Source organism: Candoia aspera, chromosome 6 (assembly GCF_035149785.1).
Source record: "Candoia aspera isolate rCanAsp1 chromosome 6, rCanAsp1.hap2, whole genome shotgun sequence".
Lineage (NCBI taxonomy): Eukaryota > Metazoa > Chordata > Lepidosauria > Squamata > Boidae > Candoia > Candoia aspera.
This window is the reverse complement of record NC_086158.1, coordinates 30,325,090-30,343,294: the sequence shown is the minus strand read 5'-3', so window position 1 is coordinate 30,343,294 and position 18,205 is coordinate 30,325,090. Positions and strand designations below refer to the sequence as shown.

The following is an 18,205-nucleotide window of genomic DNA, read 5'->3' as shown; positions in this document are numbered from 1 at the left end:
CCACTGTAACTGTTAAGGGATTTTGTATTAAATCTTTCCTGGATAAGATTTAATTTCTGTGAACTACAACTATGGTATTTCCTATTCAACTCTGGTTGAAACTGATACTGATTTTGCTTATCATAGATCAGGAAATCCTTTCCTGATTCTGAAGGATGGTAATTGTCTGCTGCATCTGGTTACATTTTTAATCTACCATTTAAGTGGATGACTTCTGTCTGCACTTGATCTTAGCCAAAAGGCCGAGAAGCGATAAGTAGATGACTTCTGTCTGGATTTGGATAGTGGGAATGCAGCTCTCCTGGTCTTGTTAGATCTCTCAGCACCTTTTTATACCTTTGAGTATGATATCCTCCTGGACTGCCTCCAAGGATTAGGAGTGAGAAGAAGATTATTAAATCAAATGTTTTATGTTTCTTATTGCCAGAAGATAATAAATCAAATGTCAACATGAATTAAAGAGGTTCTTCCAAACCCTCTGATGTTTCTTTATCCACAATATTTATTCTAATAAAAGTTTATTAAAGGACTGTTTATTTCTTTGGCATCAAATAGAAAGAAAGCCACACAAAAACAAAAGGATATATTGATAAATGCATTAAAGCAATTAGAATCAAGACATAAGCAGAACCTGATCTTGGATTTAGAACAAAAGATTAAATCAATTTGTAATCAATTGGACTTAATGGAAGTAAATAAGACTTACAAGACATTGAATTTTACTAAAGAGAAATATTTTGAGAGAAGTAGTAAACCACTTGGCACATTCAAATGTGAAAAGAACAAGAAAAAATTATTAGTAGTATTATTATTTCTATTTGGGATGGTATAGTATATGTTCCAACAGAGGAGATAATGAACCAATTCTTTATATTATGCAGACATTAAATCTGGAGAAGATCAAAGAGTACTTAAATACAACATAGATTGGGAAATTTACAGATCAACAAAAGAAAGCCCTCAATAAACCAATCACAAAAGATGAAACAAAAGAAGTAATACAGAAATTGAAATTAAACATATCTCCAGAACCAGATGGCTTTTCTGCAATATATTATAAGACCTTCCAAGAAATCTTGATCAAACCATTAACCCAGGTAATGAATGGGATACAACAAGGTCAAGCACTCTCTTCCTCATGACAAGAGGCACTCATTTCTTTGATTTACAAAAGGAGAATATTCCAATTCATCCAGAGTTGTATAGGCCTATCTCTCTATTGAATGTAGACTATAAGCTTTTTATAGCAATTCTTACAAAGAGATTAAATTGTCTTTTAAGTGATCTAATACATATATCCTGATCAGACTGCATTTGTCCCAAAGAGATGTCTCAGGAATAATATCACATATATTTTGAAAGCCATTGACAATATAAATTAGAAAAACAGGAACATAGCTATGATTTTTTTTTATATGGAAAAAGCCTTTGATAATTTGGGATGGCCTTTCATATTCACAACTCTGAAGAGGATGAACTGTAGTTCAAGTGTTCTCACAGAGCATTTATAAAGGACAAAAAATTAAGATAATAATAGACTTTTATCCCCAAAAAAGTATTATAACAAATGGGAGAAGACAAATTCCCCACCCCCATCTCTTTATTTCTACTGGCATCAGAACCATTGGCAAGGACGATATGACAAGAAAATGAAATTTCAGGAATTAAACTGGCAAATTAAGAACACAAATAAAACCTATATGCTGATGATATTGTACTTACATTTACTCATCCAAGAGATTCCCTAGAATTGATAATGGGATATATACAGCAGTACAATTCAGTATCAGGGTATTAAATTAATAAGAACAAGATTCAGATTATCAGATGGTATTTATCTGAAGAAAACCAATATATTTTGAAGCAAAAAACAGGATTTAATATTACTGCTAAAATGATCAGGTGTGTGGGAATTTCCTTACCAAAAAAACAATAAAGAATTGTAACTCACATAATGGCAGATATTTTAAGATTAAGTTAAATCTGTTCTGGTTAGGAAAAATATCAACAATAAAAATGAACATTTTACCAAGGTTTAATTTTTTATTTCAAAAGTTTCCAGTAATAATTGAATTGAAAATAACATATTAAATGAGTGGCAGACATAACTAATTTTATAACTAATTAGATATAAAAATAACTAATTTTATATGACCAAACAAAAACCAAGAATTACCTTAAGATTTTACAAGGCATAAATTGGCAATAAAAATTTTTAAACTATTTTATCAAGCCAGCTGTCTAACTTAAATTGCAAATTGGATGAGATCACTTTATGGTTTGGTTACTTCTACTGATGGCTGAGGACTCCCAACTGATTTACTTATCACCCATCACTTCAATATTAAATATTTATTTTTATGAAGGTGAATGTACGAAAACATATAATCAGTGGAGAGGCATTAACCTATATAGACTCTAAGACTTAATTCTTAATGAAACAAAGATGAAATCTTTCAAGACTTTCTTCAGAACAATCAGAATTACTTCAGGGGTTTCAATATCTTCAAATAATAGCATAATCCAAAAGATTACAAAAACAAGGCAGAATATTTCTTTGTTTAGATCTATACGGCTGTCCCTCTTGCTAAGCAACTCTGTGTGGCGAACAAAGTTTAAAAATAAAAACCACAATATAAATAACTATTAAAACATAGAACACAAAACCTAAAAAAGATATGGCAGCTGAGAATAAAAAAGCTGAAAATAATGTCAAATCACTTGGGCTTCACTAACTTCCTGTCCTCCATACCTGGGCAAACAGCCAGGTCTTCAGTGCTTTCCAAAAGGCAAGCAGGGTTGGCACCAATCTGATCTCAGATGGTAAGGTATTCCAGAAGGCAGACACCAGGACTAAAAGGCACACTTCCTGGGTCCTGCAAGATGGCATTCTATAACTGATGGGACTTGAAGCATGCCCCTCCAGCTGGATCTAATAGGGTGGGTAGTGTACAAGCCAGGAGGAATGGCCTTGAGAGACAAGAAGAAGAGCTGCAACCAAGACACCAGTTGGATAATAGAAATCTGAGTCTGGGCAGAACTGTAATCCAAGCAAGCATCTCAGACAAGGCCCTCCCTAGTTCACCCAAAGATAAAGGGAGGGTGGGGGGGAAGTGCATTCAGACTTTCAAGATTCTGTTACTATAGCCTTACAATAATAGTAGAATTGATCTACATGGTTTCCCAGTCTGATTTACCTTGAAGGGCTAACAGATAGAGCCCACCAGAGACTTGACTGAATTTGAAAAACTTACAATACAAAACTCAGAACATCTCTTGTGGCTTATTTATAAATGGTTATTGAAATACAACTCAGAAACTGAGCAAGTTAAAGACTGTATAATTAAATGGGTGTAGGATCTAAGCAAGATAACTGATACGCAATAATAAGAATATTAATGGAAGACAAATATTAAATTGATTGTGAATATCGTACTTGGAGAAAGGGCAGAAGGTGTTTTATTGTTATGCCAGCGCTGGTTGCCAAAATAGGTAATTCATTCTTTAAAAATTGTTGGAAATGCATTGTTGGATCGTTTCTTCATATTTGATGCAATATTATAAAACTCAGCAATTCTGAAATAAAATTTATTATACAGTGAAATAAATCTTAAAGATGAATTATCTTTCCTGCCAGCTGGTTTTCTGGTAAATGTTACCAAACCTTACATTCCTACATTGGCTCTGGATATAATAATAGCTGCCAAGGTACTTCATGCTTCTTATTGGAAATCACATATAATTCCCTCTTTAGAAGAATGGCAAAATAAAATGTTTCAAATGTCCATTTTTATCAGAAATTTGAAAAATAAATTCAGCTTGGAAACCATTCATGGGCTATAACTCCATTTAGAGACTCAGTGCATCTGAAGTTTGTGCTTCTCTTAACATAAGCCTCTGTTAATACATTAGCTCCAGGGGAGGCCAATATATACCTGCCACTCTTAAGCTTTTTGAAGCCGAGTCTCTAGCATGATAACTATATAGTGCACAGCTCAGACCACCTTCCAACCTTGTATCATTGACACTTGTCCACTCTAAACTTCTAAGACCAATTTTTCAAGTCCCCCGCTGTGTTTCTAATGCAATATTAAACATGGAGGCTGGAATGCAAGAGTGGAGACCTGAATATGGCAGGTTGTGTTAAATTATTGACTGAGGTTGACATTTCTTATTCAGGCTTAGCGCCCCTCGCATTAGAGGATAGATTCCACACCAGGCATAAGTTCACAACAGGTTTTTGCTCCTATGGCTTTTACCCTCTTTCTTTTTTTCTTTGGGCTATGAGCAAGCAACAGTGGCAATTAAGCAGGGCCTATTCACATAGCCTACCACATTGCCACAGGCTTATACTTCATAGGTTCTCATGGCTGACTGCCTGAGATACACTATGCCACCAGCTATGTATCCCAGGCAACTAAATGTTCAGAATTAGAGAAGAGCTTTCACTCTAGCCTAATATAATGCCCTCCCTTCAGCACTGCTGGAAGGAAGGTTTTTTTAAAAAAAAATTAGTGCACTAATTTCACTAAAAAAAACCCATAGAGCCAGTATAGTGGTTAAGGCATCAAGCTAGAAATTGGGAGAACAAGAGTTCTAGTCCCGCCTTAGGCACAAAGACAACTGGGTGACCTTGGGCCACTCACTTTCTCTCAGTCCTAGGAAGGAGGCAATGGCAAACCACTTCTGAAAAACTGTTAGCCCTTTGAGGTAATCCAGACAAGAAGCAGAACCATGAGCACTAACTCTGTCTTTGTTGTAAGGTCACATTAACAGAACCTTGCAAGACTGAAAGTATTTCCCCTTCCTTTACTTTTACTCTCCAGAAAACTCAGTAGGGTTCATTCTGAAATGCTTCCCATCCCTCCTCTCCTTCTATAGGCTGAGGAATCTTTTACATGCCGGTTATCCAACCTGCGGCACCTCCTCAAGTCTCCCAAAGTCATTCCCACATACCAATACAAAAACCTTGTCAAGAAAAGTGCAGGGACCAGTCCAGGAGTCCCTCTAGGAGCTAAAAACTGACTCTAAGGACACACACATCCCAAAAAATTACTAAAGGCACTGTTAACAAGGAAGTCCAAAAGTTGTTCATAATTTCCATATATTTTAAGAATTGACAAAATTATATCTGTTGTGTGAACATAATCTGCCCAAGCTTGATTAAAATGTGAATCCACTTTTTGCTAGAAGGAAGATACATTATAAGAAGATTCCACACCCACTATGAGTATGCCCTTATTCAGTATGTTCTCCTCTACTACCATTTCCATATAGAATCTTACAGCACTCTAATTATTTCACTTTCAAATAATTTAACAGGGTTTACTAACCAACAATATGTGCAGTTCCTGCTTCTTGACATTAATCCCACGATTATGTGCAATATAGCCTTATTTTGTGCGGCTGCATATGTCATATGATAAATAAGAGCAGCTGAATCTGACTGAGCATGGTTAGCCATATATGGCTTATTCTCAGCATTAAGTCTAACATTTTTTAAAAATTTCCTATTAGACTTTTAGGTGGAATTTGTGCTTTGTTTCATACTTACCCTGTTAGTTATTATATTCTTGCAGAGTTTGTCAGAGGCTTATTCATAAGTGAAGTCTACAATCCTTAAATCTGTTTAGGTGCTTTTACTGCTTTATTTAGTGGCACTTAATGTTTTGCTTTCATTTTTATGTTATTCTAACTTGCTAGTCTTAATGTTTTCTATTCATTTCTAGTTAGAATTCCTTGTATGTACCCTTTTTATTTATTTTAATCCTACCAGTCTAGCCATATATAGTTAAATTTGCCTCATGAATTGCTTTCTGCTGGTTAATTACCATAATAAAGATTGATGATGATAACAATAAATATGATATTAGCTCTTGCCTGACTTGTTAAATAAGAATAGAACTTTTTTGAGTTAAAAAGTTCTATCCTTATTTAACAACTCAGGCAAGAGCTAGTATCATAATAGAAATCTTGTTGCTTTTCCTGACCGCTGAAGTAATCTAAAGTTCCTTCGAAATTTTTATTCAACTTTTATATCTTATAAATCTCTTTTCTTTTTCTTATTCCTATTCTAGTTTTTTTCTGGGTTGTCTTTTAAATATCTAGTAAGACAGGGAGATAGGGAAAGAGAGAGAGAGATTGTAATGCTATGTGGGAATGACCTTGGGAGACAGGGCAATGAGACTCAACCAAGGGAACAGTCAGATAAAAGGCAGCTGAGCCTGCAGCAGGGATATGGGTGGGGCAAGGGGCTCAGAAGAGACCTTCCCAATTTTTGGTCTGAACAGGGAGACAGAATTACTTTCAGACTTGCAAGATTCTGTTAATGTAAATTAGCTCATCTGGTCATGTTTCCTGTCTGACCTACCTTGTAAGGCTGACAGTATCAGTATGCTGATTTTCCTAGTACCAGACATACATGAAAAAGAGAACAAGATAGGCAGAATCTCCAAGTGACAGAGAAAGTTATAACCAGCTTCATCTGCCTATCCTGCAAGACTGGGGGAGAACAGCAGGGAAATTGTCAAGCATGCTAGAAACGATTTAAAGTCTGGGTAGAAAGAGACCAAGGATGGTTTCCTTCACAGGTCCCTGAGGGAAAGAACTAGGTAAATGGAAGAAAGACTAGGAAGGAGGAGGATATAATCCTATACTTTCTGTATCCAAATTCTGGTCATGTGTTCACAGAAGGACAGAGATAGCAGCGAAGTAAGTATACTTTGGTGTGCAAATGTAACAGTTATAGTTATCTCTGAGCCTGGAAGGGAGAGGGAATACTCATGCAAAGAGAAAGAAGGAAAGGAGATGATTGCAAACACTGAAGCACTCCTAATCAGCTAACTTGGACAGGAAATAATGAAATAATCACCTCTGTACTGAACCAATGTAATCATAACAGCAGCAGTTCTATTTCAAATATGAAAGAACATTCACACAGTAGGAAAAAGAGAGAAGAGCATGGAAGTCATGACACCTAGCAACATAATCTCTAAACCTATTCCAAATTTCTATTTTCTGTACAGCCACTCTCTCTTTGATTATGGGTCATACATTTTTACATTGATTGATTGGTTGGTTGGTTATGTGCCATCAACTTGTTTTCAACTCCTGGCAACCACATAGATAGATTTTCTCCATGATGATCTGTCCCTAACCTGTTCTTTCAGGTCTTCCAACGGTGCACTCATTGCCATAGTAACTGAGTCCATCCACCTTGCTGCTGGTCATCCCCTTCTTTTCCTTCCTTCCACCTTTCCCAGTATTAGAGCCTTTTCCAGAAAGCTGGGTCTTCACATACATTTTTACATTATTACTGTAGATTATGTTTAATAATACCCTACTACTCTTAGAATGGACACCACTGCCCTTGATCTTTGAAGAGCATCCAGAAACTTCAGCTGGTACAAAATGCAATGGCACAAGCAGTTATGAACGCATCTGGATCAGTGCACCTTATACCTCTGCTCCACAAGCTGATGTCAGCCCTACAAGGTGGACCAAACTTGTACACCAAAGTCAAGAATAGTAAAACTACTTTTATTATAGGGTTACAGTAACAGACACTTGCAACTCTGAATGTGCCTCCCCCCTCCCTGCCTTTATCCTAAAGAGAACTAGAGAGGGTCAAGCCTGAGATGCTTCTCAAATTCCATTCCTGCTTTGGGCTGAGATTTCTTTTATCTGACCATTGCCTTGGCTGCCTTTTCTTCCTCAAGGTTATTCTCACATCCCATTACAACTACATTGGTTACCAGTTTGCTTCCAGGTTCAATTCAATGAATTGGTGCTGGTAATGACCTATAAAGCCCTACATGGCATGGAGCCAGGTTATTTGAGGGACCATCTCCCCCCAGTCAAATCTACCCATCCCATTGGGTCCAGCAGGACAGGCATGTTGCGGGTACTGTCCACAAAGGAATGTCACCTGCCAGGAGTCAGGAGGAGAGCCTTTTCTATTACAGCACCCACCCTTTGGAATGTCATTCCCCCTGAGGTCAGATTGATCTCAACCTTGCTGGCCTTCTGGAAGAGCCTGAAGACATGGTTTTGCCATCTGGCTTGGGGATCCAGGAATGTGGGTATGGAGCCTGCAAAATGACTGTATTACTAGGGAAATTGAGCAAGCTGTCCTGCAGATTATGGGGGTTTTAAATTGTTTTTAATGTTTTTAAATTATTTTAATGATTTTTGTTGTTATATTTTTATTTATTTTTATTTATTTATTGTTCAAATTTCTATCACCGCCCATCTCCCCTTGAACAGGGGGACTCTTTGGTTATTTTGTTCTATTTTTTGTGTTTTTTAACTTTCTACACTGCTCAGAGTCACATATGTGAAATGGGCAGCTGCATAAATTTACCAAATAAATAAATAAATAAATTTGGCAGACAGAGTTCTCTTTGCATTCATCAACATATAGGCAAACTGCAAGTAGGAGAATGGGAAGAAAAAAATCACACCGCATAAGTAGAAATTTGTTCAAATACCGTTGAATTAAACACATTTGTACCACCAATTTAAGAAAAGACTGCTGTTTTGAACTTCCTTTCTTGTCTATATTTCCCTCCTCCCTTGACCTTCCCATCAGATTCCCAAGTTAATTAAAATCAATATTTTACATCAATTCACTATTTACTTGGAGGGAAGGCACAGAAAAATCTCATATTAAAATGAGAATCTCTATTGAGTCAACTGACTAGTTTAGTAATTCATATTATATTAGTTTCTGTAACTCACCATATAAGGAGTAAATTGTAATAATCAAAGTCAACTTTCTTTGCTTTCCCAATCTAGAGAATCACACACCATTTCCAATTCAAGTGAACCAAAACTTGAACCTTCAATATTCAAAATTATCAAATAATATAATCTCTTATATCCTCTCTTTATACATGCACAAGGACCAATAAGAGTTTCTGCTTTTCCTTGCAAAGTAACTCTATATTGCATCAAAAAAAATTTTTTTTTAATTCCCAATTCACCCCATGGAGTCAACTAAGTGACCCTCTGAATTACAGCCAAGGTCTTCCAGTAAAGGAAATTGAATCTTTCCCACTCCTGTTCTGTTTTCAGAAATACGCTATGCCCAAGAGTATAAAGTAAACAGGAGCAGGAGTATTCCACAAATTCTCTTCTGACCTTAAAACATGATCAGCTTTTTTCATATTAGTCTGGAGAAGTTTCTGCATGAGTAACAAAACATTGTAAATATTGAACAGGGTCTGACCTTGAAGTATAGATCAAAATGAAATCTACTGTCTACAAAAACTGAATAATAAAGATAGTATTCCACCATGAGGAGCCATTTCTACATGCGGAAGGGATGGAATGAGAAAGTCAAAATACTTTACATCCTTTAAAAATATACAACGTTAAAAGGCTTTTACTTCAGGCTCAGCTTAAGGAAAACAGCTAGTACCTTGGCAACTTTTAGTAATAGATTACTAAAGACTTATCTAGAATTAGGAAGATTAATAGAAGTGCAGATATGCAGTATCTTGTGGCGCAGAAGAAGGTCAGAGTGGTAGAATTATATCCTCTCTCTCTCCCTCTCTAACCCTCCACCATGTAAACCTATCCTTTATGGAATCTTTAATCATCTGTGTTTTATAATTCAGTAATCTTATACATTTGACTTTCATAATTTTATTTTTTTATATTAATGAACCTCAGAGGAACAGCAGCCTAAACGATAAATTAAAAAATTCTATCTGTCTGAGCCATTAGCTATAATTTGGACAAAGGTAACTATTGCCCATTAAAGCAGAGTTGAAAGAGACAAGAATAATAATATCAGCACTACTAGCAGTTTTTACAACATCCTGAAAAATAATCGAAGTAGAGTAATGGCTTGGAAAATCTGACATACAATTTTTGTTGTTCAGGAGGTAAAAAAACAATAATTTCAGCTGTTCAACACAGGAGAAAAGAAATAGCCAAGGAGACTGGAGAGAAATATAATGTGAAGAATAAGAACTGAAACAGTCAGACAACAGGAAAGAGAGTATCTTGAACTCAAATGATATTTGAGACAGAAGTCCGGGGCCCCGGTCTGCTGAAAAAGCAGGAGAGCCCCCAGACTCTGCAAGCCTGCTTTACCACATATACAAATAAATGAAACAATAAACATTGCCACCTTTGAAAGTCCACCTCACAAGACCATTATAATCAAGAATCTGAAATGGCTTAACTGCAGGAAAGGAATCGACAGATAAAATATTAGTTATATAAGAAATTAAAAGAGGAGATTAAAAGCTTAAAAGGTTGCTATAGTAAATGGGAAGATATCTACAATGCAAGAACAGAAAACATGAAAAATGCTAATTAGATTAATTAAGCAAACTGAGTAACAACATTAAGGAAAGTCATCTTAAGAATCAATAAGGGGAGAAAAGAATATGTTTTATTTAAGGTAAGACAAGAAGATTGGAATATAATCTACTAATGAACAAATAAACAACAAAGTAGGTATTGAGACAAAGTCCAGAGACAGCAAATAATGCATAAAAGTAAATGCAGTTTTCTTAAAGTCAAGCTCTACTGTGGGTAACTTTATGGACAGAGCCATAACAGTATGAAAATGGTTGCCACTGGCTTCTTCTAAATTATTTTTTTTAACCTTCCTACAGCCCTGGCCATCTCTGGTGGTCTTTTATCCAAGTACTAACCAGACCCAATTTTGCTCAGCTCCAAAGTTCAGATAACATCATTCAACTGCTGAGACAAGCAATACATATAGTTATTAAATTTTGGTGCTGGCAAGGGAATGCACAATACTGTTCCTTAAACTGAATAAATACACAATATTCACATGTTTGCTTCATCCACTATCAGTTAATACTTAAAAGGTATTATCTGTGCACGCAGATGTATGTAATGCAGACATTGAATGGTATCTCATGTGTAAGAGCATTTTGTTCATACACATACTGTATGCAGTGGTGTCAAATGGATACTCATTATAGGAGCAAAGTGGAGGAGAGCTAGTCCATATTGCCCTATCTTCTGACCTATTTCAATAAAAAATATGATTTTAGATTATACATGATGCCAGAGAAATTATCTAGAATGTATAAAGGCACTTCAAATGTATGTTGGAAATGTGAACAACATGAAGGGAAATTCTATCATGCCTGGTGGACATGAAAAAAGCTAAAACAAAAATTGGACTCAAATACATACATTGATAGAGAGGATTTTAAAGATTAATATCCAATTGAAGCCAGACTTTTTCCTTTTAGGATTGATGGATACACAGCTAGAAAAGAGTCATGGAAGATTATTTCAGTATATGATTACTGTGCTGAGATTATTATATGCACAAAGATGGAAAGATTCAGCACTCCCCACTATGGAGGAATGATTGGTAAAACTGACAGATTTGCTGAGATGGATAAACTGACTTATTTGATTAAAGAAAAGACAGTATCTACATTTATTGGTGACCGTAAACCCCTTATGAACTTTTTGCATCAAAATGAAAATAATGAACTTGTGATTTATGGCTTTGATGATTAGACAAGATAGATTATAGAAAGAAGAGAGTCATGATGTAATTTAAGACAGAGAGGTTAAAATATAAGTGTACTTATAACTGCTGTGAAGAATATCAGAAGGCACTTCTTTATGTCTTTATATCTTTCTTTATACCTTGCTCCTTTTTTTCCTATTTTCTTCTATTTTCTTTTCTTATTACACTTTTAGCTTTTCCTGTTATTTCTTTCTTTTTTATTTTTTTCTGTTCTAATTTAGTTTGTTGTAGTTCTTCTTCTTCTTCTTAAAACTTTTAATAAAAATTATATAACTTTTTTTAAAAAATTATTTTAGATCATAATGCATACATATTCACACACCATATGTGGAATGCTTAATCCCATGTGATCTGAGAGAAGTGGAAGAAATTATCCATAGTGATATACATGGATTTTCAAATGAAACAGGTAGGATTCTTTTTTTTAAATTATTTATTAATCATTTTTAAAAGGAAAAAAAGAGCAATCAAACCAGCAAAAGAAGAAAAGAAAAAAATAATAATTGGTACAGAAATGTAGTAATGTATCTATAAGTGGACAAAGGAATTACCAAAATTGTACAGTTGGTGCTCAGTGTATCTTTGATTAGAAATTAATCATAGAAAACATTTAAGTACATTTAATTATTTTAACAATGCAAGTACGAATTTAAATTTCTGAGCTGAGTGCCAAAATCTCCACTATTTGTTGTTTAAAAATACAAAGAAAAAGAATAGAAGAAAAAACTATTAAAAGATTATAGATAAATGTTAATTTCTAATTTCCCCTTTGTCATTCTCCTACTAAAGTACAATATTCATAGATATTAAAAAATGTGCATCTCTCATTTCAATTCTTAGTTCTTTTTCCCCTTAAAAACCATACTCTAGATACTTGTATTTGCTTTGCAAATACATATAATATGTACAGACACTATTCTTTTAATTTTGCCATTACTGTATATTGTCCAGGTTTAAGTTCCCATTCTGATATCTTTGGTAACATAACGCTTTTCCAATGTTGTGCTAAATTTATCCTTGCCACCAAAAACATGTATAGTAGTATATTGTGGTAATTTTTGTTAATATGTTTTAGAACTAAGCCCACTAAGAATTGTGGTTTCATTTCAGGTTTGGTATCTAAAGTTCTCTGGACAGTCATGTATATTCCTTTCTAATACTTTGAGATTTTTTACAAGTCCACCACATATGGTAAAATGATTCTTCTGTCTCATGGCATTTCCAACATCTATTACTATATGGTCTATCTTGGAGATTATTGATGGAATGTATACCATTTATAAAATATTTTATACCAGTTTTATCTGACCTTATAATTCAGAGTAAATGTTATATATTTGTTCCATAATTCTCCCCACTATTTTGTTGTGACTGTTTTGCATCCATTTTATCATGCAATTTTAAATGTGTTCTGTCCCCGTGTCACAACTGAGTAACAATTTATATATGCATCTTAGTAGGTGGTCCTGGTTCTGTATGAGCATTTCAAATTCTGTCATTTTTTTTAGAAGCACTCCCTCATTTGGAGGTCAGTTTTTATTCTTCCAACAATTTGTAGATGCACCAGTGTATGTTCCAGCCTACAAGGTAGAATTCTTACCTTCTCAAAAATCTGCTTTATCCATTGGTTTAAAGAAACTAATATGTGCATTAAAGGAGCCTTTCTAAACTTCATGTCTTATGTGACCAATATCCATTCTAAAAATCCTGAATGACAAATTGATGAAGCGCAGAAGTAATAAATATGATTCATATGATAACTGTATAAGCAATCCAGATTACCTGATATACAGTATAGTGGTAGATCTATTTGGATGTCTATGATACATTGGAAAGCATGTATTTTGCTATGCTACTGATATGATAACAGGAGTAATGGAAGAAGGAAAGTTATTTAGAAAAAAATAAATTAGAAAACAGAACACTAAAACACTTGGGTGTATTGAATTTATTTTTGTTAATAATTTCCTCACAAAGCTTTTCTCAAACCCTTTCAGCACCTACAAACACAGTAAGGCAAATCACAGTGTTTGAAACTCTTGAAGTATTTCTTGAAGCAAACAATTTACAGAGTAATGACCTGTAAATTATGCAAAGCAGCCTTTTCAATGGAATGCAATAGATTTTTCTGAGTACTTTGAAAAGAAAGAACCCTTTCTAAGCATTCATATAACTCATGGTGCATAAAGAGAAGAACTCTTTATTTGCCATAAAGACGATCTGCACTGCTTAAAGTTTTACACCTAACCCTTAAGGGCATCCTTTCAAAACCACATTCAGAGGTTAATTAACATTGGCAAGACATATAAAGCATAGTAAACATATTGTTGTACATGTTCAAACATTAAGTTGCAATTTAAAGGGAAAATGGGAAGATGTGGATATATAATTTAAAATCACAAAATAATTAAAATATAGTTAACATTCTTACAATCAAGCTATGGACCAGTGAGAAACAAATCTTTCTTCCTTAGCATTCTGTTCGCTGAAAAAGAAAAATTGGTTTACAACCAATTGACCCACCCACACTAGAAATTTAGTTTCTCATGCATGATCATGTTGTTTTTTCTTGGTCTTGATTCAATATGGAGATTTTCAATCCTTTCTCTAAATCACAGGCCTAGGTCCAAATATGGGGGACAACTGCAACAAAAAGCATTTCTGGCGACATCAGTATATACACTTGTATTCAGCAATCCTAAAATCATACACTCTCAACACTCACTAAGTTTCATGGAGTGAATGGTAGGAGGAAGTGCTTTTAGAAGTACTTCTATGTGTAGTAAGAAAGCTTCCACCATTGAAGTCTGTCTACAGACCTCAATATGGAAGAAGCTTATTAGATTACTTTTGAGACAGTCCCTCTCCCAATCCAACCTACCTCACAGGGTTGTTATTATGAAGAAAATGAAAGGGGGAACTCTGTACACATTGTCATGAGCTCCTGTAGGACAAATAAACAAATAAAATTGAAATTGCGTCTTTGTTGGGAGATGAGAAAAAAAACAAAAAGCAAGAAAGAGACAGAAACCATGGAAGATAACAAGCTGGGTAGAAATTTGAACACTCTTCCACCACCATGGGAAACATTTTGTTATGAAGACCATTGCTCCAGAAAGATGAAGACTCATCAGGAACCAATTAATTTTTCTTCAAGACCAGTGAGATACCTTTAAAAATACTGATCAAGTCAACTGGTCTGATCTCTCCTTTCAAACAGCAGCCAACTCTGCTTCTGCTATCACATACCTTCATCTTCCCTCACTCTTGTTTTCTTTGAAAATCATGGAGTAGAATAAACTCTCAGCCCCAAACCAGAGCTTTTCTAAGAAGACCTATAGCTTTGTTGGTTTCTCTGTGGTGTTTTCAATGGTATCACATATCTCCTTCATTCTGCCAGACCAAGCTGGCAGCAATGCTTCACTGGGAGAATCTAGCTTTTTTTGCAGGCAAGCCTGAGCATCCATTTTGTCTGGGTCACTTTGAAACAAATTGATTTGATAATTCAGTTTTCCAATAGTACAGAAATCAATCCAATTTGATCAAATCAAATTGAACAGTCCTAATCTTAACTCTTGCACCAAAATGTAAAGAATTTAAATATACTTATTAGTGTGGCTCAATCATACCCATTTCTGGGGTGCAATTTTCAATTATTTCCATGTAGTAAGATTTAGGATTAAATATATAAAAGTGTAATGATAACTGAACGAAGAGCATGATGTTTAAATTAATTTTATTCCAGTTTTAAAATGTGGAAATAAATGGCTAAAATGTCTCTTCAGTTGCAATTCTTTCTCCTCCAGACATTGCACTTTACTGGTGTTTAAAATAACAATTTATCTTTTGCACAGATACTGTTGTGTTAACTGCTAGAAGGCAGCATCCTTCATACAACTCTCTCTCCCTCTTCTAGCGCAGAAGGAAACCTAGGAACAGTTAACACCTTATTTACAAGATTCAGTTGGCTTAAAGGGGTTCCGTTTCATTCTCCTCAGTTCAACCCAGCCTCCCACAGACTTGCATCGCAGAAAGGACAAAAAGAGGGCCACTGTGACATAAAACACATAACTTTTTTTCTAAGTTCTTTCATAAAGTCTTTAATTTTCAGTGTTTTAAACAGTACTCCTTTGTTCTTTTCTCATCCCTGTATTCCTAAATGCAACATCTTATGTAATAATCTGGTGAGGGGAAAGATTGCAACCCTTTTTGCCATGTTAAAAATATACAGTAAAATTAGCTTGGTAAAATTAGCGTCACTGATTAGCAACTCATGCCTATGCATAATTATGCAGAAGTAAAACCCATTAGTTCTATGAGAGTACTTCCAAATAAATGTGCACAGAAATGTAGCCAATGGCAGCATTATTGTATAACCAAACTCCTCCTCATCCTCATCCTCATCTTTTTTCTTCAGAAATAATGAAGGGACAAATATCAATGCACCATTTTGAAGACCACAGACAAATGATCTGCTTTCTTTCCCAGAGCAGAAGAGATGTAAAGGTCTACATTCCAGACCAAACTGGATTAACATAACCTTTCATAACAGATGTTAGCAACAATTATGGTCTTCATAGTAAAATAAAGATTTCAAGGGGAAAAAAAATAAGTTCTAGTTGTTTTCCTTACCTATTTCAATTTGAATAAAACTGGGCAAACCATATGATTACCCAAAGTCTCTGAACAAGCCCTCATTTTGCTTAGTGACAAAAGTCACTAGCATATTCCTCATTAGAAAAAAAAATCCATATATGAAAGTACCATATGAAAGTACCAAGATGGAAGAGATAATTAAGCTCTAAAATACTTTTAACCTTGAGCAGAACAGAATCCTGTCAACCAATGATTTGCAATATTGTATCCTGGAAGGTACTTCTGCAACTGTCATTCTAACAACCTCAGACAGCAGCATTCTAGGGGCTCAGAAAGAAAAGCCCAAATTAGCTTCTTCAGTGGCATCTCTTAGAAATATAAGGCTGTCTTCACACAACATGCTTAACCTGGTTACTGAATTAACCTGTTTTCTGATTCACACAGCACACTGAAGTACCCAAAAGGCCAGAGTTTTTATATTATGATAAGCCACAAAAAACAACCAAGGTTACACTAACCAAGCTTAGAATATTTTACCTGGTAAGAAGGTTGTGAAAAAGCATACACATAGGAAGGGTGGAGATGGAAAGCTTTTTAGTGAATGCACAAAATATGCCCTCCCAGTTGAGCACTCAAGCCTTCGCCCCTGTTAGCGCCTATGTGTGAGGGCCATGGGACTTGGTTCCACATAGTGGACTGGCTGAGAGTGTGTAACAAGAAAGGGGCCACTGAAGACGATTACACAAAAGAGCTGTGTGCACGACACGAAGGTAGAAACCCGAGTGACACCGGCCAGATAGGGAATCTGCAAAAAGGAACTCAGGCCACGCTTAGGGACGAGTGCACAATCAGAACCACCGCCTGGACAGCGGCCACCGAGGAAGAACGATGGCAGTCGCGGAGCGGACCGAAATCGCTACGCGATCTACGAGGGTGGGGTGGTCGATGGGAGGGACGGAGGGACGGAGGGAGGAAGAATCCGTGAAACCGCAGGAGATGGAATGCGCGGAGGCAAGGAACCGAAAAGACGCACGAGCCAGAAACGTCGGGAGACTGAGATGAACAAGGGTAGGCGAGCGCTTCCAAGGCTCGGAGCGATGGACCACAAGGGCCCGCAAGGGAAGGCGCCTGACTGACTCCTCGGCTTACCTGACAATCGGTGCCGGTGACCCCCGGGCGGCAGCGGCAGCTATAAGCCGGCTGAGGCGAAAGGAAAAGCAGCGGCAGGCGGTGGGGCGCGGCGGGCAGTTTGGCCAAGACCGGCGAGCAGGTGCCGTTGTTCTTGCAGGGCTGGCTGATGCAGGGGTCCGCCGCGCTGTCCAGGGACGCGGCGGCGGCGGGCCCGACGAGGCAGGCGCGGCGCTGGGTCAAGCAGAGCAGCATCAGGAGGAGCGGGAGAGCGCGAGACATAATGGCGCGGGCCGCCCCGGGAGGCAGCCAAGGAGCGCGCACCGGCTTGGTGCTCCAGTTACCGGCAAGAAGCAAAGGCTGAGGAGACGGCAGCGCTCCAGCTGCTTCCCGGCTCTGACAACGTACGGGCGGGGACTGGGGAGGGAGTGGTCGGCATGGCCGCCGGTCAGCGCCAGCGATCGGCAGAGGGCGCTGCCGAGAGCTTGGCGCTGGGAGCCCACGGACGGTAAGAGGGGCGCAGCTGCCCGGGCAAGGGCGGCAGGGTGGCTGGTGCCCGGCGCGAGGCGAGAGAGAGAGAGAGAGAGATGGGGGCGCGCGCGCGCTGTGCAGCCTGCGGAAAGCGGGTCAGGTGTGCGGGGATGTCGTAGTCTGAGCGCGAGGAGGGGAGAGTGGAGGGTGGGAGCGGCGTAGTCGGCGAGCGCCTTCGCACGGACACTGGTGTGGTGACCGTAGGCCGCCTTCCTGCCTTGGGTCTTAGCCCACCTCGAAAAAATTTAATGAGATGGGGAGAGGAAATCACCTAGCCTGCCCTGACCTTCTTGGATGGACAGAGGACAAAATAAATAGCTGCCATACCTTCAAAACTTGGTCGTGACCTGTGCGCAAAAGAATAATCATACTAAAAATAAAATTGCCTGTACACAACACAGTTCTTGAGTACACAGG

The 18,205-nt window shown here is 37.2% G+C and overlaps 1 protein-coding gene across 1 annotated transcript in view; it reads right to left on the bottom strand.

Annotated features, from left to right (window-relative positions):
- The window catches only part of DNER (delta/notch like EGF repeat containing), a 151,744-nt gene extending 134,100 nt beyond the window's left edge, over nt 1-17,644 (bottom strand). The window contains exon 1 of the mRNA XM_063306668.1: nt 17,279-17,644. Coding sequence (XP_063162738.1) covers nt 17,279-17,539 — 261 coding nt within the window. The 5' untranslated portion in view covers nt 17,540-17,644. The remainder of the gene's footprint in view (nt 1-17,278) is intronic.
- Nucleotides 17,645-18,205: the final 561 nt, after the last annotated feature.